The sequence below is a fragment of the Ostrea edulis genome, chromosome 7, assembly GCF_947568905.1.
Source record: "Ostrea edulis chromosome 7, xbOstEdul1.1, whole genome shotgun sequence".
Lineage (NCBI taxonomy): Eukaryota > Metazoa > Mollusca > Bivalvia > Ostreida > Ostreidae > Ostrea > Ostrea edulis.
The window spans coordinates 52535526-52560189 of NC_079170.1; the positions used below are offsets into that span (position 1 = coordinate 52535526).

At 33.9% G+C, this 24664-nt stretch overlaps 2 protein-coding genes across 7 annotated transcripts in view; one reads left to right on the top strand and one right to left on the bottom strand.

The window, feature by feature from the left end:
• Positions 1-562: 562 nt before the first annotated feature.
• Positions 563-12711, bottom strand: LOC125653266 (uncharacterized). Its single transcript, XM_048882647.2, has 4 exons — positions 12537-12711; positions 3578-3658; positions 3034-3125; positions 563-1254 (listed from the first exon to the last, which is right to left on the bottom strand). Exons 1-4 carry the CDS (start codon positions 12592-12594, stop codon positions 1057-1059), a joined length of 429 nt encoding a protein of 142 aa, XP_048738604.1. The 5' UTR covers positions 12595-12711; the 3' UTR covers positions 563-1056.
• The window catches only part of LOC125653248 (peroxisomal sarcosine oxidase-like), a 28419-nt gene continuing 10545 nt past the window's right edge, over positions 6791-24664 (top strand). For 2 of the 6 annotated variants that reach the window (XR_007361850.2, XM_048882617.2), the window contains exons 1-3: positions 16285-16669; positions 22009-22115; positions 24223-24374. Coding sequence is in view for 5 of the 6 variants with exons in the window: in XM_048882617.2 (XP_048738574.2) it covers positions 22014-22115; positions 24223-24374 (254 nt within the window). In the remaining variant the exon portion in view is untranslated. Of the gene's footprint in view, positions 6890-10041; positions 10148-16284; positions 16670-19210; positions 19337-22008; positions 22116-24222; positions 24375-24664 lie in introns of those variants that run through there. The other 4 variants (XM_048882618.2, XM_048882621.2, XM_048882620.2 and 1 more) reach the window with 4 other exon arrangements.

Below are 24664 nucleotides of genomic sequence, written 5' to 3' on the forward strand. Positions count from 1 at the left end.
GCCTTCCATTTGATGACACACACCGTCACACACAAATGAAAACTATTGTATGGCTACGGAGAGTTTGAAAACTCTGTACGATGACCCCCCGTAGCACACCTGAGACATGTCAGACAATATAACGTGTAGGTATCAATTATCTGGTACATGGATACCTCCGCGGAGTGGGAAAGAGTCTGATTGATGGACGATGTGTCTAGAGTTTACACGTTCTCAACAGAAAGAACCATGTTCCCATTGAGGCACTCATTCTGAATTTACAATTATTTACACACACATACAGTGTACACAAAAAAAAAATCCTACATCATTTTACCGCCTCGGTCAGTACTGCAATGCCAACTTTAATATGCTCTATAGCATATCCCTGTTGCAGGTTATTCCTTTGGATCGGAAAAACAATAATTTTACCCTCATTAAAAACTATTTTTTACGACTAAGATAAACGAAAGTAGAAATATTGAGATTTCCCTATAATTCGATGATAAATCATTCATACTTGTATGACATCATTATTCTTTTTTATCTTAGTCTTACGTTTCGTTTTATGAAAATGGCAAAATAACATATTCATATCTTTATTCTGAATAAGATGTTTTATATACAAAACAAACGTTAACTTCACTAATTTCAATAAAGACAATCGTGAACTGCATATACAATTTACATGAGGTAGACTGGGAAGTTTCCGAAGTGTGCTATTTTTGTTTACTAGCTAGTGTATTGATTTACAATGGGCATTTCTGTAGATAAATGCGCCTTTAATAGCTTATCATAAAAATTATAAACTTCATTAAGTTGATACAGGCTATGAAAGTCCGAATATACTATAACGGCATATTCACGCAGTAAAATAAAGAAAAGCTTGAATAACGATTAAGTCTGAACAGTCATTCCTTTTGAGTACCACATGCACAATCAAATATAACGATAATTCAATTGAAACAAACACAGTGTAAATATGTAAATAAGTTCTTATCATGAAATACACAGTGATTACAATTAAGATTTATACCTAAGGTTACACGTGTTACAGAGTTTTCATGTCTGTCTTTCTCACTGGCGTTTGCAGATAAGAACAGGACAGTGTGCGTGATGGACAATATAGTCACTAGTGCTGCCCAGTATCGTCCGTCTGATCAAACCCATCCCCCGACTTCCGGTGACAATGTAAGCTACCTTTTCTTTGTCCGCAGTGTCCACGATGGCATGCTCGGGTTTGTCTGCTGTTTTAATTTGGATATCAGATTCAACCTTCGTAGAAAAAAACCAAAACCATATTACTTTGAACAAAACATTACGACCAACCCAACACTGAAGGGGTGAAATAAAATCAAGTTGCGGTTGTGGAAACTGCCCATGTTGGAAATTTATTTCTTATCCGTTTAAATGAAAATTCTTTTCCCTTGCATCTAAAAGATCGGAAAGATAAGAGGCCCTATACAACCCCCAGCTGAGTCACTTTGTTCATACACTGTACATAAGAACCAGCCATGGCTTCTATTGAGAACAACCTTGAATCTACGCTACATAATCTTTGTTATGTCCTTGTGGTTCTTGAGAGTTTAAAATAAAATTTACCCGAGCAATTGTAGTTTCCCCATTCAAAACCTTGTAGTATTACAATACTCAAGAACAACCATAACTCTCAAGACTAAGAAAGACTTGATTTGAACAGTATAGGATTAAACATTCTTTTTGAAGAATTTATCTCTGTGTAAACTGGACATTTTACTCACAAACTGAACAAAATTGCTGGTTCTGCGAGTTAATCTATATACATGTACATCTGTACGTAGTAAGGAAAATTATAATTCTAAAGTGACAAAAGAAAAAGCCTCAAGCCTATTCAGGTTTGAGAGTTGTCGTTTTGTGATATTCATCCCCTGGGCAGGGATGTCCCTAAATTGAATACAAAATAAATCTGAGTATCAAATATTCTCCAAATAAAGATACAACAATTCATGTGTATCTCTGTCTATGGCTACTAAATCCGCCCACAACTTTAATCTTGGTCATTTGAACTTTTAAACTATGAAATGTACACAGGCACTCAACGTTTTAAATATATATAATAAAAAAATGTCTTCCTGTGAACATAGACAGCAGGGGTTTAATTTCTGCATTATAGCAAACTTTTCGCCGAATATTGCAAGCGATGCAGCTGATAAATAAGAAAACCAAGATGGCTGCGTGATGTAAATTCTGAATATATGTTTACAGGAAGACGATTTATATATATATATATATATATATATATATATATATATATATATATATATATATATATATATATATATATATAAAACGTCGCATGCCTGTGAAAATGTACAACTATACAAGACATAAACTTCTTTCTCCGTGAAGGTCAAGATATATATTTTACTGATAAAGTTCAAGACCACTTATCAAAGAGGACATGATGTATGAAATAAGAACAACAATAAAAACCATCGCATTCATATTTTATGTCCATATTTTATTACGCCAAATTGAACCTTTTAGAAATATTCTAAGTAAATCAGCTTCCCTGAGTTACAATGCACCACTTTTGTTTCCAATAAAGATTGATATGTATTCTATAGCAATATCACATCTGTGTTTTGTAAAAATATTGTGGCTGGGATACCACTGTTGTGTAATAATTTATTGACCTGCATTTCTAGTCAAGAAACAGTTTATATGTCAACAATATCTTTGATGCTGGTTTGTCTCCCAGCCAATTCTTTTATTATTTTATGATTTACATTTTCTCGTCATTTAAATAAATGACAACTTTTACACTTCAACATGTTCTCTGTTATGATATTTGGAAACAAACAAAGCTGCTATGTTGTCTTGGATAATCAGTGAGGTTTTAACATAAATATATTTCCGATGCAATAAATATATCGTTGTACAATGATTACTCTACTGGGTGTATAGCTCGTATCTTATATAGTGCGTCATCTTGAATGACAGTATACGTATATGCATCAAGGAGTTACATAATTGAATATGTTCTCAAATACATGTACACTAAAAACGCCTCACCCCTAGTTCACTTGACATGGTCGTATATCTTTGTTTCAGACTGTCCGCTTTCTGTCGAGCCTCTTTCTGACACTCAATATACCGGGCTGGACCTGTGAACATCATGTTGGTATTCTGATTATAGTGGTCCATATACAACTCACACAAAAAGTATTAGGTTTATCGAGTAAAAAACAGAAAAATCACACAATGTACATTGTACATACAATGTAACTTTCGAATGATAAATCATTTTCTTCCTGGAGTACGACATATCTATAAATAACTTGTACGTCGTTCGCATGTTCAACATTAATTAAGTTTTGCGTACAATCTACATTAGATAATGATAGCAGTTGCCGTACGACTTAATCATCTATGTACGCATGCGTACAATCTACATTAGATAATGATACAGCTGCCGTACGACGTACTCATGTATGTACGCTTGCGTACAATCTACATTTAGATAATGATACAGTTGCCGTACGACTTAATCACGTATGTACATGTACGCTTGCGTACAATCTACATTAGATAATGATACAGTTGCCGTACGACTTACTCATATCTGTGATCCCCAGGTTTTCTATGACGTGTAGCAGGATCAACCTGCTGTCAGATTTATGAAAGTTCGCCACATACCCTGAAATGGACGAAGATATTCAAATGATAATTAAACAAACTTATGTTTTGTTTTTTGTTTTGAACATATTTTATTGATGAAATCAAAAGGATTGGGAACAAGTTCTGACAACTTACAAGTCCCTCTCCTAAAATATTACAATATGTCATGCAAGGTAATAATTAACAGGTAAAATGTACAATGATTAAACAAATCTACTAGTTTCCTCTATAAATTTATGAACAACTGAAAAAATAGTTATATTAGTTTGCAGAGGTAAATTGACATCACCGCATAATAACAATTTTGTATCAATATTAACCAAGTCAAGCATGAAAAGGCGATTAAAAAGATCATTTCTAGCCCTGGAGTAATTTTTACAAGCAAAAAAGAGATGGTATACATCTTCATTAATATGTCCACATGTACAAAACGGAGAATTTGTAATATTTAATTTATAAAGATCATAATTACGTATATAGTTGTATCTTAGCTTTGTATAAATAGTGTTGATATATCGTTTTCCAAAAGAGTAATATGATGGTGGTCTTGTAATGTCTGTTATATTTTTGCGGAATGAATTGATTGAGATGGCTTCTCTGGCTTCTACATCTAATAAATTCCACTGTTTTACAGAGTCAGGTGCAAATGATTTTTTGAATAATTCTAATCTGCATTTTGGAATGTAAAACTTATCATTGTTTCTAGTATTATAAAGGGATATATTTTCATGTTTATGTGGAATAATTTCATTTAAATAATCAGGGGCGCTACCATTGCAAATTTTAAACATGGTAGTCATTTTTGCAATATAACGGCTACTTTTTAAAGTTTGCCAGCCTGTTTCTAAATAAAGGGATTCTCTAGATGCAAAAATAGGAAGACCAGTAACAATTCTAGCTGCACGTAATTGTACTTTTTCAAGCTTATCAGTATCGTGAACAGAACAGCCATCCCAAACAATTGAAGCATATTCAAGAGTAGGTCTAATAAAAGCTATATACAATTTTGACAGATGTTTTCTGCCAATTTTGAACTTAAGCCTTTTTAAAAGCCCTAATTTTTAAAAAAGATTTATCAGCTATGGAATCAATGTATAAAGACCAACTGAGGTTATGTGACAATAATAAGCCTAGATGACGATGGACTGGAACACACTCCAATCTATCACCTTGGAAAAATAATTTCGGTAAAATAGAGTTATCTTTTTTCGAAAAATAAACAGCTTTAGTCTTGGATGGATTGAATTTGAGTAGCCACTTATTTGACCATTTTTCTAGTATATGTAAATCATAATTAAGCTTGTATTCAATTTCTAGCATATTATATGAGGACTGCTGGAGTGAGTTGTCATCAGCAAATAATCTACACATTGTTAACATATTTACAGCAACATCATTAACATAAATCAAAAATAGTAAAGGTCCTAAAACAGAACCTTGGGGTAAACCAGCAAATATATCAAGTTGTGACGATAAAAGGTCCTTATACATTACTTTTTGTGATCTGTGACATAAGTAGCTTCTGAACCAATGTAAAAGACTACCAGATATAATATAAGTTTGTAATTTGAAAATAAGACCATTATGCCATACTCTATCAAATGCTTTTGATAGGTCACAAAATATCATACAACATGATTTCCCTTCATCAATACTTTGAACAATACTATGATAAGTTTCTAATAATTGATAAACTTTAGAATGACCTGGTAAAAATCCAGCTTGATATCGATAAAATAGATCATTACTATGAAAATAATTATATACATGTTTGAAAATAATTCTCTCCAAAATTTTACTGACGCATGATAATAGCGAGACAGGTCTATAATTAGATACTTAAAAACAAACTTATGGAACTGTTGATTACAATGATTAACTCACAAAGTTTCAGTTAAAGGGGATAAATATACGATATACGTGAATTTAACTCAAGGGTGCTAAGCCCGTTTTGTTTCCCGGTTAATTTTTTAACTATGGGTTTACCGGTAGCCGTTGTGCTTGACGTTACGGACATATTCCCGAAAACCGTTCTGTGTAAAAACAAATCTGAACACGCTCAGGTATCTTAAAACTGAACTGTAATATGAACAAAGATGGTCAATTTGAGGCTTGATAGAAATTTCCCCATACAGAATCATTTGTTTGCAAGAAGAAGACGTCACGTCAATTATTTTTATTTTCAGGGATGAAAGGGCTACCATAAATAGCGTTTTTCTTTTAACATTCTATCCTTTTACATGAGTGAAATACTCTCGAAAGAACGTTGAATTCCAAACAAGCAAACCAACCATCGATGGGTACAAAGTAGCATGGCTATTAATTAGAAGGCAGTTTGGTAGTATCCCTTTCTCCTAAACCATGCTGCTTTCCTTCAAAAATGAGACTACGGACGGTGTTTTTTGTTCGTGTCTATACCTTATCCATTTACACGCGCACAGAGCTGTTCGAAAACGTTCTATTCTGTTAAGTCCTAGAACACGGGTCATCGATCGAAATACATTCACCGAATACATGGTGGCAAGCCCATAGAGGACTTATCGTTGGAAGTCCAGAATTCGTTATTACAAATTTGTTATTTCAAACTTTTAAATTTGTTATAACGGATTAAAATTGTAATAACGAATTTGTTATAACAAATATAAAAATTTGTTTTAACGAATATAAATTTGATAACAGGAATTTTAGAATGTTTATATCAAATTCGATGTAACGCTTTATGAAATCGTTGATATCAAATTAGTATATTAGTTATATCGAATTGCAGAATTAGTAAGAATAGGTTAAATAGTTTGAAATTATAAACTATTAAATTCATTAACTTGGATTTTGATTCGTTATAACAAATTAACACAATTAATCTGTTAAAACGGATAGTTCATAAAAGCAAATTCGTTATAAATATAGTTGGACGAAGATGCCCAAAGATCAATAAAACTTATGAAAATTTCTTACAATGAATTAGGCAATTTGATATATTCGTTATTTCAAATTTTCAAATCTGTTATTACGAAGTTTACTAACTCTTTATAACGAATTGAATCCGTTATATCGAATTTCAAAGTTTGAAATAAAGAATTAAATTGGAAATAACGAATTCTGAAATTTGTTTTTTTCAAATTAAAAATTGTATTTTTGCTAGGTCCTATATGGGCTTCCGTAGACAAACAATTCTACAACAACGAAAGTATAGTGATAGTTCTGTGATACATTAAAGGAAAAAAAGGTAGATTTTGCTGCAACAGATAAGGTACAGAATAAACAGATGCTTTATTTTCATTTAACAGGGTCTGCTAATACATGTAATACCATCGCTTAGTTGAACTATAGAAATGCTAGAAAAAATCTGTGACGACAATCCTCTTGGAAGGCATTTTGCTTTTCCTTTTTTAATTATGTTGTAACCAAATAGTTTTTATTTTGGAAGTACAGTGTACAGTTTCAGATATTCAGAATTTAAATACTGTACGTGTAATTTACAACAAAAAAAATATCTTTAAAATTTTAACGTTTACATTGTGTATGCTTTTTAAATTTCGTTAATCTATTTTTAAAGTACTCTGGTATTTGGAGATAGAGCGTTCGCTTCCAAACCGGGAAGTGATGCAGGGGCGGATCCAGGAATAGGGATTACGGGGGGGGGGGTGCCCCTTTATGAAGCAGGTGGTCTGAGGGCCGCCTTGAGCCCCCCCCCCCCCCCCCATTGGGTCCAGGGCGAGGTCCTGGGGGGAGGGCAGAGGGTGAAGCCCCCGAAAGCTCCTGGATTTTACAGATTTTATAGGACTTGAAATATGTCTCCTATTCAGTCATTTGTACTATTTTCTATCATTTTTTATAAGGTGAAATTAATAAAATGACGCAAATTTTAGGGGGTTTTGGGAAAAATTAAGTTTTTTCAATAAAGTAACTTAAAAAATCAAAAGATTTTGTCATTTATTTCTCCGGGAGTGGAAGAAATTATAGCTTCTTTTATCGTTTAGTACATTTTTCGAAACAAGATACCACGATTTACCTTAAATTTGAAAATTTTAAGGGGCGCGCGCCGGCTGCGCCTCCTCCTCCTCCCCCCCCCCCACCCCCTTAAATCCGCCACTGTGATGAGCTCGAACCCGCTCGTGTCATGGCCGCGTCACACCTAAGCCGTAAACATAGGTAGTGATTGTTCCTTCGCCAAACACTCGGCATAGAGTATATGACCTTAAAATGGAGATCACGTGTTGCGGCAGATGTTGGCAACATTCTTGCTACCATCCTGAGCGCTAAGCACAGTGTTGGTGACCTCTAAATTAGTGAACAATTCTCGACGGGACGTTAATCAAACGACCAACACAACTGGTATTAAAAAGTATGTTCATAATGAGCAATATACATACATATGTAGACCGGATCTTAAGAAAAGAAGCCCGTGGGGATCCGGGTTACAACAGGTCCTCAGTACCCCTTGCTTATCGTAAGAGCCGACTAAACGGATGAAATAAAAAAAGAACCTTTGGATGAGACCGCAAAAACCGAGGCCCCGTGTCACGGCAGGTGTGGCATGATAACGATCCCTCCCTGCTCAATGGCCGTAATCGCCGAGCATAGGCCTAAATTTTGCAACCCTTCACCGACAATGGAGACGTCTCCATATGAGTGAAAGATTCTCGAGAGGGACTTTAAACAATATACAATCAATCAATTTTAAGAAAAGATTCGGATATGTATACAGGTATATGCAGAAATTGTTCGTAATGCATGGCTGCAACCATTGGAAACTGACAGAAATTCTGTCAGTGTTTTTAAAAATATTCAAATCGGATGACCATGCATGGAAAGCATCTGTTAGAAAGTACTCACTACAGACTTATTGGAACATCTCACAAGGCCAAACTTTATATAGTATATACATGTAAGTTCCGCAAAAATCACTCAAACTTGCACATTTTTCAATGACAACAGCACGGGCTTCTATGTGTTCATTGAAAAGCGATTCATTAAAATTTATAAAAGAACAAATAATTATTAAAAATTACAATTTAACTGATTTTTATGATATGTTTCGCAAGAGTTTTACACCCTAAATTGAAATATGCTGGACTCGCAATATATAATTTATTTTGAATTTCATAAAACGTTTGAGATATCAGAAATAGTAGGGCGACAACTTTGTATAAAAGGTCAAAATAATGAACAGTGATCAATTTGATACATGTAACCCCTATAAGCAATACTGAATAGAGAATTGAGCAAACACGGACGCCTGGATATACCAGGTGGGGTCAGCTGTCTAGGAGGAGTAAGCATCCCCTGTTAACCGGTCACACCCGTCGTGAGCCCTACATATTTTGATCAGGTAAACGGAGTTATTCGTAGTCAAAATCGAGTGTGCCGAGAACAATCGGTATGAAACACGTCAGACAGCATTTGACCCAATGATAGATTGTATTGGCAAACTAGATCGCTATAACGACCATAGAATTTGAGAAATGCTCACTTTAAACGAGACTGTTAACGTTGAAATCCCTGCACCATCAACTTGTTTGTCAGTAGCCTACCTCGATTTAAAAACTGATCATACGCAAAACCTATTATTCCTAAAATTTAGGCCACGAGTACCCCCATCAAAAGACCGCGCAATCTCACGGATATATCATAAGACTAGGTGCAAAACTGCAGTTATTCTGCACTCCCATCAAACGACCGCGCAATCTCACAGATATATCATAAGACTAAGTGCAAAACTGCAGTTATTCTGCACCTCGCTGGATAAGAAAATTAAAGGATATAGGTTTCCCAGCTAATTCATTACACTTGCTGTTTCAAATTATGATATTTTAATAATAAACTCGAGGGATTAAATTGATAAGTTCTCCATATGTTATCAGGTGGTCAAATCGAATCAAGTCCTGTAAATCTAGAGTAATGCAGTAAGTACGATCAACATTGAGATGAATAGTGATAACAAACATCAAAAGCATGGTTTAATATACCAATCATAAAGTATGCCATGTAGGTTTCTATGACGACTCTTTGTGCAACATCGTGGAAAATCGATTTCAATAACAAAACCAACGATAGTGAAATTCTCGGCAATGTCAAACTGTAAAATTAATGCAGAATTTTTATAGCAATGGCGTTTCTATTTAAATGGACGGACTGTTCCACTGAACACGGATATAAATATTTACGTTGTTAAATGGTTGTAAACAACAGTATCTGCCCTAAATCTTCTCGAGCATGCAGCAAATGAGCTTTTTATATGTATTTTCCAAAATCCCGATTTGTATACTACAAGGTCGGTCTAGTAAAGAGTAAGATTAAATTGTGGTTTCCATTTCTTTGAATAACAAACACATTAGGTTAGGTGCAAAAATATATCATTAAGAGAAAATCATTAAACCATATTCCCATGGTGAAATAGCGATACACAAACCTTTCTCTAGAAGTCGTTTATACTATGGAATGCAAAGTTAGGAAGTTGTTGATTTTTACACTCGCTGTGAGCATTGTCTACAGAAAATTGTTTCAGGTAGGTTTACATGTACACCTCTAAGTCATGGGCACAATGCTTCGATCAAAATATTTGTTATCTTATTTTTCCCGTTCTTGAAAAATAAAAATACGGTTTAGTAATCCTAATTGAGCAATTAGACGGCTTTCTACTGTACCCTCTCGTGTTTACAACGTTTCTACTTGTTTAAAACTTAAGAGATGACTTCGACATTGAATTCAACCTCGAAAACGTGGAATTCGTATGAAAAACGGAAAACATTATATATATATATATATATGTATATATATATATATATATATATATATATATAAAAGGTGAATATAACGATCAGTGATCAATCTCATAACTCCTGAAAGCAATACAAAATAGATAGTTGGGCAAACACGGACCCCCGGGCACACTAGAGGTGGGATCAGGTGCTTAGGAGGAGTACGCATCTCCTGTCGACCGGTCATATCCACGGTGAGCCCTATATCTTTTTTTTCTTTTTTTTTCATGCTTTATTTTTAGACATTTACAATTACATCTACAAAGATGTGAGCCCTATATCTTGATGAAGTATGACCTTAACATCAAGACCAAGATGTCAAATTCTCAACTAATCATCTTTCAAATATTCAAGAAACATTATAAAATATCAAAAGGGACGTTTGATTTTATATATTGTTTAACGTCCCACTAGAGAATTTTTAACCCATATGGAGATGTCACTATTGCCGGTGAAGGGCTGCAAAATTTAGGCCTATGCTCTGAACTTACGGCTTTTGAGCAGGGAGGGATCTTTATCGTGCCACACCTGCCTTGACGCGGGGCCTGGGTTTTTGAGGCCTTATCCGAAGGACCGCCCCATTTAATAGCCTCCAACGACAATCAAGGGGTACTGTAATCTCGGTTGAGATTCGGCTTGGCTGAATATTTGGACTGACGCCTTCACCGAATCTCGTAGCAGTCCTTCATAATTCATGTCTGAAATTTACTTTCAGCTTCGACCGGTTCTAGCAATTAATGTGCACATAAGTGACACTGCTGTTCGCTTCAAATCAGTTAGGTGACTATCAAACCAAGTCTGTGTCACTTCTTACCGTCTAATTATGTATATTCCATAAAATAAACCATCCCTTATTTTTCCGTTCAAATGAAGATTTCTTTGGCGCAATATTTTATCTCCCAAAATTGAAGAGTTCCTATAGGAACTCTTCAATTCCAAGAGATAAAATATTGGGCCATGGAAGTCTTCATTTGAACCAAAAATTTAGTGCCTATTTTCATTTTGGGATTTTTAGACCTAGACGGTAAGCAATACAAAATTAATAGTGATAGAGAGTTAGTTTGGTAGTCAAATCTCTTATTTGAAGCGGACAGCAGTGTCAAATAAGTGCACATTAATTGCTACATTTGTAGAACTGGCCGAAACTGAAAGTAAATTTCCAGACATGAATTATGAAGGACTGCTCCGAGATTCGGTGAAGGCGTCAGTCCAAATATTCAGCTGAGCCGAATCTCAACCGAGATTAGGGGTACTGAGGACCTACATATATTCTAACCCTGATCCCCATGGGATTTAATTGATGTTGATCAATGCAAGTGGTCCGAAATGGTCTTCTATTTTTCGATTGCTAAGTATAAAACGCATAAAACTTCACGAATATTTCTTGTAAGGCCAGTCTTGAATCACGGTCTTATCACCGAGGCCTTTGGCCCCCTTAATTGGAGCGACTTCCATGAAAAAGGGGACAACTTGATGTTAAATTCAAATTATATAATATGTACAGTGTATATTTGTGATCTTGTCTGACGCGAGGCATTGCCAGTGGCGGATTTAGAGCCCCCCCCCCTAAAATTTATAAAAGAAGCAATAATTTCTTCCACTCCCGGAGAAATAAATTACAAAATCCTTTGATTTCTTGAATTACTTTAATGGGAGAACCTATTTTTTTCCCCAAAACCCCCTTAAAATTTGGGTCATTTTATTAATTTCATCTTATTAAAAGGACAGGAAATAGTACAAATGACTTTATAGGAGAAATATTTCAAGCCCCATAAAATCTGTAAAATCTAGGAGCTTCCGGGGGAGGGGGGGGGGGGGCTTTGCCCCCTAGACACCCACTAGGGCTTCGCGCCCCCCGTAACCACAATTCCTGGATCCGCCCCTGATTGCATTATTACTCTCGTGTGCGTGACCTAAACGTATAACGAGTGTAATTCATGGCCAATGCTACCAATGTCAAGGTCACGGGGCAATGAGAAGTTAAGATAGTTGAAGTAAATGCATGTACCAACAGATATTATTTTTAAAAGGAACTTCTATTTAATACAGTGTATGCCATAATTGCGTTCCATATATTTTTTAAAAACATCATGACTGATCGAGTTCATTGTGTAATAACAAATTAAATTTACTTACATTTGAAGGCATTTTCTGCGAAATCACTCTCATCAATTGCAATCAAAACTGTGGTCATTTCCCGTGTCTTTCTCGGGGTCAACAGACTTTATAATTGAATGCAAATGTTACAACGCAAAAAATGTTGAGATCTTGGTAAAGGTCAGACAACTCCTGGTTATCCCCAGGGCGCATTCTAAAACAAAAGTTGGCCCAAATGACCTCAGCAAATATTCTTACAAACCACCCTGCATCCGCAATTGCAGCGAATAGAAACAAATAAACAACGGGGTTCATATAGTCAGGAGTGACTTCCTGGTGGATTCCATAGGGTATAAAAGGATATAAAAAGTACATTCAATTAACACTGATGTATATCAAAGAAAAATGAGATCAGGTTCCAATATCAGATTTACATGTAGTACTAGATCTTCAATATTTGTTAAATTATATATACATGTATAATCCAAATAGAAATAGAAAGAGTTCATATCACACAGTCAAAATGATTTTATACAAAAGCAGGAAAATATGCAGTTCCAAAATATATTCAAATCACTAGCGCTTTCTGGATTTTAACATTTTAACATATATATATATATATATATATATATATATATATATATATATATATATATATATCTAATCCAAATAGAAAGAGTTGATATCACACAGTCAAAATAATTCAATAAAAAAAGCAGGAAAATATACAGTTCCAAAATATATTTTTTTTTATTGAATTATATATATATATATATATATATATATATATATATATATATATCCAAATTGTGTTTTTAAAAAATCACAGTGTTCGATATAAAATATTAAAAGAAATAGAATAAACAGTACACAAAGTTAAAATTTTAACGCTAGCGCTTTCATTTTATAATCCTCAGACGTTACATTTAAAAAAAAAAAAAAAAAAAAAAAAAAAAAAAAAATAAAGGAGGAAAGAGAGAGGGGGGATTAGAAATATCAAAATGTAGTGAAGGGCAATATTTATGACAATTATATTGGTCCTCTCCTACTATCATTCAATTACTAGGTCTGTCTAAACCAGTATTCCATTCTATTTTTCTCATGTTTGAGATTTTACACGTGTTTCTCCGCATTTCCTACAAAAACAGAACATATCTCGAATATGGCTGCGTAACAAATTTTATAAAGTGTACGAAAAATGCGTTCAGGAGGGTCGAATATACACATTGTCTACGTCCCTAGTTTCGCAAGGTTTCAGCATAAACTAAACTGAAACTAAACATAATACATGTAACATGCATGTGCATATATGTGTCAAGAGTTAATGCACATCATGATTTTTTTAAAAATCAGTTTTGAATTTCATTTCTTTTGTACACTATATCTCAAATTCACGAAAGCCTATTAGTATCATATAAAAAATAAATTTACATTCCCCTATCTCGTAATTACGAGAAAAGACCTCGTTATTACGAGATAGTTATCTCGTAATTACGAGAAAGGATCTCGTTATTACGTGATAGTTATCTCGTTATTACGAGAAAAGATCTCGTAATTACGAGATAATTATCTCGTTATTACGAGAAAAGATCTCGTAAATACGAGATAATAATTTCGTAATTACGAGAAAAGATTTCGTAATCACGAGATAATTATCTCGAAATTACGAGAAAAATATGTAAATTTTGGTCACATGATACCTCATTCCGTCAGTGTGTTTTGGATGCTGTTTTAAATTTAAGAAATCACTTTTCATTCAAAGCATGCCAAGTAGACCAATAGAATTTTTAGAAAGTTAACTTACCGAACGAAAGTTTATTCATGCATTTAAAGTACAAAGGAAAGAAAACGGCGATTTATTATGGTAGGTTTCTGCGCTATCAATTAATTAAATCAATTAAATTTTACAAGTTTTACGATGACATAAGCTAATAATAAAGTTAAACTATCATGATGCTTAGTGTAACTGTGTATGAATTTGAAAGTTCAAGATTCTTGTAATACATATTGTCGTTTGGAACATATCATCCTCGGCGACGATATGCACGTACCCTCTCGGTACATATTGTCCGTTGGTACATATACTACATATTGTCGCCGACGATAATATGCGCCAAGAGAAGGCATATTTTTTTTTGCATCACGGTACACACTGTCGTCGGAGACAATAGACCATTGGAATATATTGTCGCCGACCGCAATAGATGGGAAGTGGGGGCGGTAAGATAACTATAGGTATCTCTGTAGAGAATATTTAGCTGTGGTTAAATGCTGAATTGTTTAATGCGAATGAATATCTGGAATTCTTGTACGATTCCAATACCATTTTCAATGGAGGCCGTGATCGCCTTTTTATTAATCTCATTAAATAATTACATGTTTGACTTGTTTCATTTTAAATATTGATAAATTTCAATTTAAAATATCTATAATATGAAAATATCATTATTTTAACAAACCACTATCTAGCGCTTAAGTGTATACATCTTTTGGTTTTACTTTCTTGGTAACATGCATGTACAGGACTAGTGCCATAGACACTATCTCTCTCTCTCTCTCTCTCTCTCTCTCTCTCTCTCTCTCTCTCTCACACACACACACACACACACACACACTCACTCACGCGTATACTCAATATTTTAAGTAACCAGTACGAAATGATTTGATCATTAAAATTATATGATGGCATTGATCAATAAAAAAGAAAAATATTGCACACATTTCAGTATATAGTCTAAATTTGTAAAAATAGATAGATAAAAATCCAAACTTAGTTCAAGAAGTCTCATTCCTATACATGTAGATCAGTACCTGATGCTACATGTACGTCTAATAATGGTGAGGGTTTGTGTTGGTACATATTGTAGAAGGAGTCATGTAACAACTCTATCTACATACATGTATATATACAGGTTTCACACCTCCAGTTTACAATCCTTTGAATTGGAGATCAAAACTTCCGTAATAAAACAAGAATAAACACCTGTTGATCTGACAAATTTTTACAACCCAAAAATAGATATATAAATATTCCGGTTCTAATAATATTAGTCTTTGATTATTGTATAACCCGATGAAAAAAATAAAATCACAAGAAATGTGCCTAAACATATGCATTTCATATTTTTAAAAGTGTGATTGTGACCGGAACTAAACTTACACGGACCGGAACGTAAATGATAACCCGGAACGAATGTTATAGGTATTTAGCATTCCTAAATCATGCGACACCGGACGACAATATTATGTCACACACACTTTGAATAAGATCATTTCGATTTCCTGACCTATCAACAAACAGGGAATAGTGTCAAACGTTTCCAAGATTACCCATAAGTTGTACAACTCGATCGGCCTTATATCAATGTTTTCTCGTAATTTCGAGATAATTATGTCGTAATTACGAGATCTTTTCTCGTAACTTCGAGATACATATGTAATTATTTCGTAATTACGAGATCTTTTCTCGTAATAACGAGATCTTTTCTGGTAATTACGAGATAATTATCTCGTAATTACGAGATAATGAAATGTGAGAATTGAATTTTTTACATGATACTTATAATTAGGGTTTCGTACAAATTGACATAAAACTATGAACAAACATTTTTTTTTTTTTAAATTACATCAAGATATTTTTTTTTTTTTTGGTCCCTGTGATTATTGATAAATGTCAACAAAATGATTTCAATTTTTAATACCTTTTTATTATTTGTTCATAGTAAAACTATTGATTCAAATTTAATGGTAGTGAATTTGGGGGGGGGGGGGGGGGGGGGGGGCTACATCAGCGGTGGAAGAAAGATAACTCTATTGTATACGACTGCATGAAATATGGTTAACATGGAATATCCTGCACAAAGGAAACATTTCAAAATGTGGACTACTGTGTCCGACTCACGATCATTTATTCACGCTATCGAAGCATTCGAACCTATATAAAACAATATAGACCTATTGCACATATAGGGGCGCTGTGCGTAATTGGTCAAACTTCCGAACTATAGGGTAGGATGTACACCAATCTCTACCCAGAGTTGTCGTTCCTTGCTCTCACTTACACAGTGACTCTGGGTAGAGATTGGGATGTACACATGTACATGTAGATCCCACGATTGACCTTTGACTCGATGTGTTTTCGACCTACATCATGACCTCTGTTCATTTATGAGGTGAGTAACGTACGTTATTTACGATGTTATAAGGGCTATTGTTAGAGCGAGCGGAACTGCATATATACATGTAATAGGCCTAGCTTAGGTACATCATAAACATTAGACGCTTAAATAATCATACAGTACAGTACTGTTGCATGTTGTAGAAAAGTAGAGAGACACTTTATCAAAGCCATTTCACATATGCACAATGTATGTATGGTTTTAAGCAAAGGTGTATACCATTTAATAGTGCAAGTTGAAAATAGAAAACTTTTAGGGGTGGATCTAGGCAAAATCCATAGTTCGAATTTCCTCTTCAGTTAATTAATTTACATTATCCTAGTCCGAAATATCTGACGTTTTCCTGGCTTTTTTAATGATTTTGATATTTACTGTGCCAGGATATCCTGGATATTAAGCATTATCCATGACCCAAGTGCCTATATAACTTCATTACTCAAGGCACGAAGCGGCGAAGGAGTAAATACGGAAAGAGGTCCTGCATGAACATAGGTGTGGGTCCGGGAGAGAATTTTAAAAGAAAAAAAACCCACCGAAATTGATGCATTTATTTCTGAAAGCAATTTGTTCATATACCGGTAGCAAAGTTTCGTGTAATTTGTATGTAAATATTTCATGTGGAAATGTGTGTCAAATGCCAAATAGGCCTATTTGTATGGAGCGCCAAATTAACATAAACACAAATAATTGAAGATATCGTCAATTATTTGAAGATATCATCAATTTAATTAATGCGCGCATTAAATCAATTATTGCTCTCATCAAATGAATTAATGCGTGCTTCAATTCAATCATTGCTCTCATCAATTGAATTAATGCGCGCATCAATTGAATTAATGAGAGCAATAATTGATTTAATGCGCGCATTAATTCAATTATTGCTCTCTTCAATTTAATTAATGCGCGTATTAAATCAATTATTGCTCTCATCAAATGAATTAATGTGCGCATCAATTCAATTATTGCTCTCATCAATTGATTTAATGCTCGCATTATATCAATTATTGCTCTCTTCAATTGAATTGTAGCACGCATCAATTAAATTGTTGATATCATTAATTCATTTGAAGAGATCATTAATTCAATTAAAGCGTGCATCAAATCAGCTGAAGAATTAATGCTCTTATCAATTCAATTAATGCGCGCAATAATTCAGAATTGAAGATATCATTAATTATTTGAAGAGATCTTTAATTAAATTGTTGCGCGCATCAAATGAATTGATGATATCTTCAAATAATTGAAGATATCTTCAATTATTTGAGTTTATGTTAATTTGGCGCTCCATATATTTGTGGCCATTACATTACATTAGTATATAAAATTTGATACATATTTGTGTTTTACGTGTGACAACATATGGTCTACCGACAGGTGGAAATATGCCTCTCTTCTTTGAGGGGGGGGGGGGGGGCATAAAATTAAGGAAAAAATTACCATCTTTATGTGCATACACAATTTTAAAAAAATTTAAAAGGGGGCTGGCCCCCCTCCCCCTTTCCAATGAAGAAAACATACGGGTTACAGGAATCTCCGCTATCCCCTCGAAAAACCGCTATCCACAGAAAAAATCAAAAAATTAATTTTTTTGACAGGTCCTAAGGTCCTAAATGGGTTTCTGATGATTCACACTTGGTTCAGTATTATTATATATTTGTCAAAACAAAGACTGTGACATCACATTCACATCTCTCATATTGTCCCAGATATGATCCATATAAAATTTCATTATATCAAAAATATTGCATTGTTATGGCGAATACGTAATTTTGGGATTAATATGTGATATAGGTTAATTTTTGGACCGGTCGTTGATATCGGCTATTATCCTTCAGAATAATACAGTCAATTCCATTGGTTGAGGGCTGGTCACGTGGAGGGAGACAATTCGTGATGTCTCCCTCACGTGCAGGGTGACAACTGTGTTGTCTCCCTTTAGAAGATAACTTAAGCAAGCAACGTAGCCATAGGAAAATATGCAGGATCGTAAATCAAACTTCAGCGTCAACATTAACAGTCACAAATAACAATCGAGAAGAAATATATTTCCATTCTAATGCAGTTTTGCATTTCACTTGATGTTTATGTTTTTGTCTTGAAATACGTTATAAAATGTTTATGTTTGACGTTATCTTTTTTGCGTCATTCTACTGTGATGTCACAATTGAAAGCTTTCTCTCGTTTAACTTTCTCAAACCTCAATGATTTGCTTTCAATAACATAATTATATATCTAATAAATGTATGACACTGAGTGTAAAACAAAAATAATGCATGTAGTTAAGCGTAATATTTATTTCACCCCTCGAAAACCATTGAAAAGTTATCAGAATTTTCAATTTTCTGCAGAGAAAGTTATAACGAATTTGTTCACGTTTTAAATTTTTAAAAAAGGTACATGATACAAGTCAATAAATGTGTGCTAGTTTTTTTAAATTTCAGATTCTTCAGGATAATAAAACTATTATGGACTGTGTAGCAGGGAGACATCACAAATTATCAGGTCTCAGTAGGGTTATCACCCTCGGGAGCACAGGCGCCCTCGGGTGATGACCCTACTAAGACCTGATAATTTGTGATGTCTCCCTGCTACACAGTCCATAATTGTATATTGTGACGTCATCCATATCACGCAGTACAGAATCAGCATAATCATTACCAAGTAATCTACATGTTTATTAGACATTTACAATGTATATATACAATGTAAGGGACTATATAACCTTTTGGAAGACAGAGAAACTATGCTTGAAAATAGTCTACAAATACTCAGTGTAGAAGAGTATGCTTTGTTTGAATATCAAGATCATGAATGGAAATTTATATCTTTAATTGGTTATGTTCAAGGTACAAGCTTTGAAAATATTTCTTATACAAAATGGAAGCAAATACATTGTATAAAAATAGAGGTTTTTGTGTATAGACTGCCATAGACTGTCGCAATCTGTAGATTGTAATCGTTAGTTTCAAATATGTACATAATATACAGTGTAAATATGTTTTTTTTCCTGTTCTGTTCAAATAAGTTTATAATTTGATTATGATATACTCTCCATTAATTTGGAGGAAATAAAGAATATCTTATCTTATCTTTATACAATGTAAGGGATTATATACATTTATACAATGTAAGGGATTATATAAATTTATACAATGTAAGGGACTATATACATTTATACAATGTAAGGATTATATACATTTATGCAATGTAAGGGATTATATATACATTTATACAATGTAAGGGACTATATACATTTATACAATGTAAGGGACTATATACATTTATACAATGTAAGGGATTATATACATTTACACAATGTAAGGGACTATATACATTTATACAATGTAAGGGATTATATACATTTATACAATGTAAGGGACTATATGCATTTAAACAATGTAAGGGACTATATACATTTATACAATGTAAGGATTATATACATTTATACAATGTAAGGGATTATATACATTTATACAATGTTAGGGATTATATACATTTATACAATGTAAGGATTATATACATTTATACAATGTAAGGGATTCTATAAATTTATACAATGTAAGGGACTATATACATTTATACAATGTAAGGATTATATACATTTATGCAATGTAAGGGATTATATATACATTTATACAATGTAAGGGACTATATACATTTATACAATGTAAGGGACTATATACATTTATACAATGTAAGGGATTATATACATTTATACAATGTAAGGGACTATATACATTTATACAATGTAAGGGACTATATGCATTTAAACAATGTAAGGGACTATATACATTTATACAATGTAAGGATTATATACATTTATACAATATAAGGGATTATATACATTTATACAATGTTAGGGATTATATACATTTATACAATGTAAAGGGGCTATATACATTTATACAATGTAAGGGATTATATACATTTATACAATGTAAGGAATTATATACATTTATACAATGGAAAAGACTATATACATTTATTCAATATAAGGGATTATATACATTTATACAATGTAAGGGACTATATATACATTTATACAATGTAAGAGATTATATACATTTATACAATGTAAGGGACTATATATACATTTATACAATGTAAGAGATTATTTTCATTTATACAATGTAAGGGACTATATATACATTTATACAATGTAAGAGATTATATACATTTATACAATGTAAGGGACTATATATACATTTATACAATGTAAGGATTATATACATTTATACAATGTAAGGACTATATACATTTATACAATGTAAGTGATTATATACATTTATACAATGTAAGGGATTATATACATTTATACAATGTAAGGGACTATATACATTTATACAATGTAAGGATTATATACATTTATACAATGTAAGGCACTATATACATTTATACAATGTAAGGAATTATATACATTTATACAATGTAAGGACTATATACATTTATACAATGTAAGGGATTATATAAATTTATACAATATATACATTTATACAATGTAAGGGATTATATAAATTTATACAATGTAAGGACTATATACATTTATACAATGTAAGGGATTATATACATTGATACAATGTAAGGGACTATATACATTTATACAATGTAAGGGATTATATACATTTATACAATGTAAGGCACTATATACATTTATACAATGTAAGGGATTATATACATTTATACAATGTAAGGGATTATATACATTTATACAATGTAAGGACTATATACATTTATACAATGTAAAGGATTATATACATTTATACAATGTAAGGACTATATACATTTATACAATGTAAGGGATTATATACATTTATACAATGTAAGGACTATATACATTTATACAATGTAAGGGACTATATACATTTATACAATGTAAGGACTATATACATTTATACAATGTAAGGGATTATATACATTTATACAATGTGAGGACTATATACAATTATACAATGTAAGGGATTATATACATTTATACAGTGTAAGGGACTATATACATTTATATAATGTAAGGGACTATATACATTTATAGAATGTAAGGGACTATATACATTTATACAATGTAAGGGACTATATACATTTATACTGACTAGGATTATGATGAAATTGAGTTCATTATGCATGCAGTGAGTGTAACTTGACAATCTCAGATCAACCAAATGTTACATTGTAATTTTCGAGATCGAGGAATTCAATACTGAATAGCATGGGTGGCCAAGAGGAAGAATTGTTAAATCGCTGTGCAGAGTTAAACGTTTTCTGTCCTAATCTTTAGAGCTTGCTATTTTACATGCAGTGATGGTCTTTGTTAAAATTTGTATAAATTATTTTTATAGAAGACATGGATTTTTATGATGTTATTGTGGTGGGTGCAGGGATTGAAGGTTCATCAACTGCCTATCAACTAGCAAAGCAAGGAAAGAAAACCCTGTTGCTGGAACAGGTAAGGGACTAAGGGTTGAATGATGTCTAAATTTACATTGAAGTTACTGTACACATAATTCTCTGAATATATTTCTTCAGTTTTGTATTTGAATTCCCATAATTAAGTATACCAACTGTGCAATGGGGATGTAGGTAACAGTATTATGATCGGGTCATTATGGAAATGCAATAGCATGTTGTCACATAACAGGCCATCGTGCTAACACAACATGCTGTCGTGTTGTCACATAACAGGCCACCGTGCTAACACAACATGCTGTCATGTTGTCATATAACAAGCCATCGTGCTAACACAACATGTTGTCGTGCTGTCACATAACAGGCCATCGTGCTAACACAACCTGCTGTCGTGTTGTCACATAACAGGCCACCGTGCTAACACAACATGCTGTCGTGTTGTCATATAACAGGCCATCATGCTAACACAACATGCTGTCGTGTTGTCATATAACAGGGCATCGTGCTAACACATGCTGTCGTGTTGTCATATAACAGGGCATCGTGCTAACACAACATGTTGTCATATAACAGGGCATCGTGCTAACACAACATGCTGTCGTGTTGTCACAAAACAAGACGCTGCTTTAATACAACTTCATACGATGCTGCATGGTGCTGTCACAATTTTTCATTATACCTGTATACATCTTGGTGGTAGAGACACATTCTGTCATTAGGAGGATCCTCCTTCGTAGGTTGTTTCAGCGCTGTCTAGCTAGCTACTACAACCTCCAGATCAAGGTGCGCTGATGGGGGTGATTATGTCCCAGCCTGGAACCACTCAGCTCACTCCCCTTTTCTTGATGTCTCTGCTGCAACATGCTGGTTACAATAACAATCATAATGTCCATATATACACAAAATATCCCTAGCATTGCATTATCTACTGTCTGCTTCCCTGTCCAGACATTTAATGAGTTGCTGTGTCTCCGTACCAATTACATCAATGACCTGTAAAGCGCTTCTCACGGATTGCCCAGCAAATCCTTAGCATCCCATATCCGCTGGAAGGCAACACACTCACCAGCTTCACTGCTTATAAGGGGAGATAATCACCAAAATGCAAAAATAGGGTGGGGTCATTTAAAACTCTTCATCTCAAGAAGCACTGGACCAGAAAAAGCTGACATTTACTTGAAAGCTTCCTGACATAGTGGAGATTCAAGTTTGTTAAAATCATGATCCCCGAGGGTATGTTGGGGCCACAATAGGGGATCAAAGTTATACATGTGAAAGAAAATCTTCTCAAGAACCACTGGGCCAGAACAGTGGAGATTTACCTGAAAGGTTCCTGATATTGAGTAGATTCAAATTTTTTCAAATCATGCCCCCCCCCCCCCCCCCCCCACACACACACACCCAGGTAGGGTGGGAACACAATAGGAGGTCAAAGTTTTACTTGCAGATTAATAAGAAAATCTTCTCCAGAACCACTGGACCAATTTCAATCAAACTTGGAATAAATCATCTTTAGATGTAGGGGATTCAAGATTCTTCAAATGAAGGACCATGTCCCCTTCATAGAGGAGATATTCACAAAAATGCAAAAATAGGGTGGGATCATTTAAAAAGTCTTCTCAAGAACCACTGGGACAGAAAAGCTGAAATTTACATGAAAGCTTCCTGACAAAGTGGAGATTCAAGATTGTAAAAATCATGACCCCTGGGGTTAAGATGGAGCCACAATAAGGGATCAAAGTTTTACATGTGAATGTACAGTGTATAGGGAACTAAACTGGGCACAAAGCATCCTTAAATGAAATTTGTTATAATGAAAGGTCATACTCGACTACAAGGGCATATAAAAATTGATGAATTTGAAGTCAAATTTAATCATTAAGTTTGATAATTAATGAATTTTTAGTCATTACTTTTGAAAAGTTTTTTTCTGAACCAAGCTGCTTGTATAATGATAGTTTATTACTAGAAAATGCTGCTCAGGTGAGCTATGTGGCCCATAGGCCTCTTGTTGCAGTTTCTGTTTCCACACTCATGGGATAGCTCCCATGGACAGAGCTGATATTTGTTTCTTTCTTTTTTTGCAGTTCCACTGCCACACTCATGGGTATATACCTCCCATTTGATCTTTCTTTTTTTTTTTAAAGTTTCCGCTGCCACACTCGCGGGGTAGCTCCCATGGACAGAGTCGAATCACCAGAAAGGCTTATGGGGAGATGGAACACTACACAGTGATGATGAAGGAGGCTTATAAACTATGGGAGACCCTAGAACAGGAATCGGGGAGGAAGATTTTCCAGTAAGTTTGGTTGTAAGTTGTTCCATGTCTCAGTCTAGAATTTTACTCATGCAGATTGAAACATCACCAGCTTAAGGTGAAGTGCCACAAATGTAGACCTATAAGCATGCATGGTGCTCAGGGCTGTAGTGATGGAGGTTCTTTATGCCAATGCCTTTACTGACGTGATACAGAAATTCCATTCTTAAGGTCACATTCAAAACAACCATGACTTTTAGTTTTAATATTTTGGGGGCTTGGTGAATATTGAACAGTAAAATTAACAGTTACTACCTATATGTGTACATTCA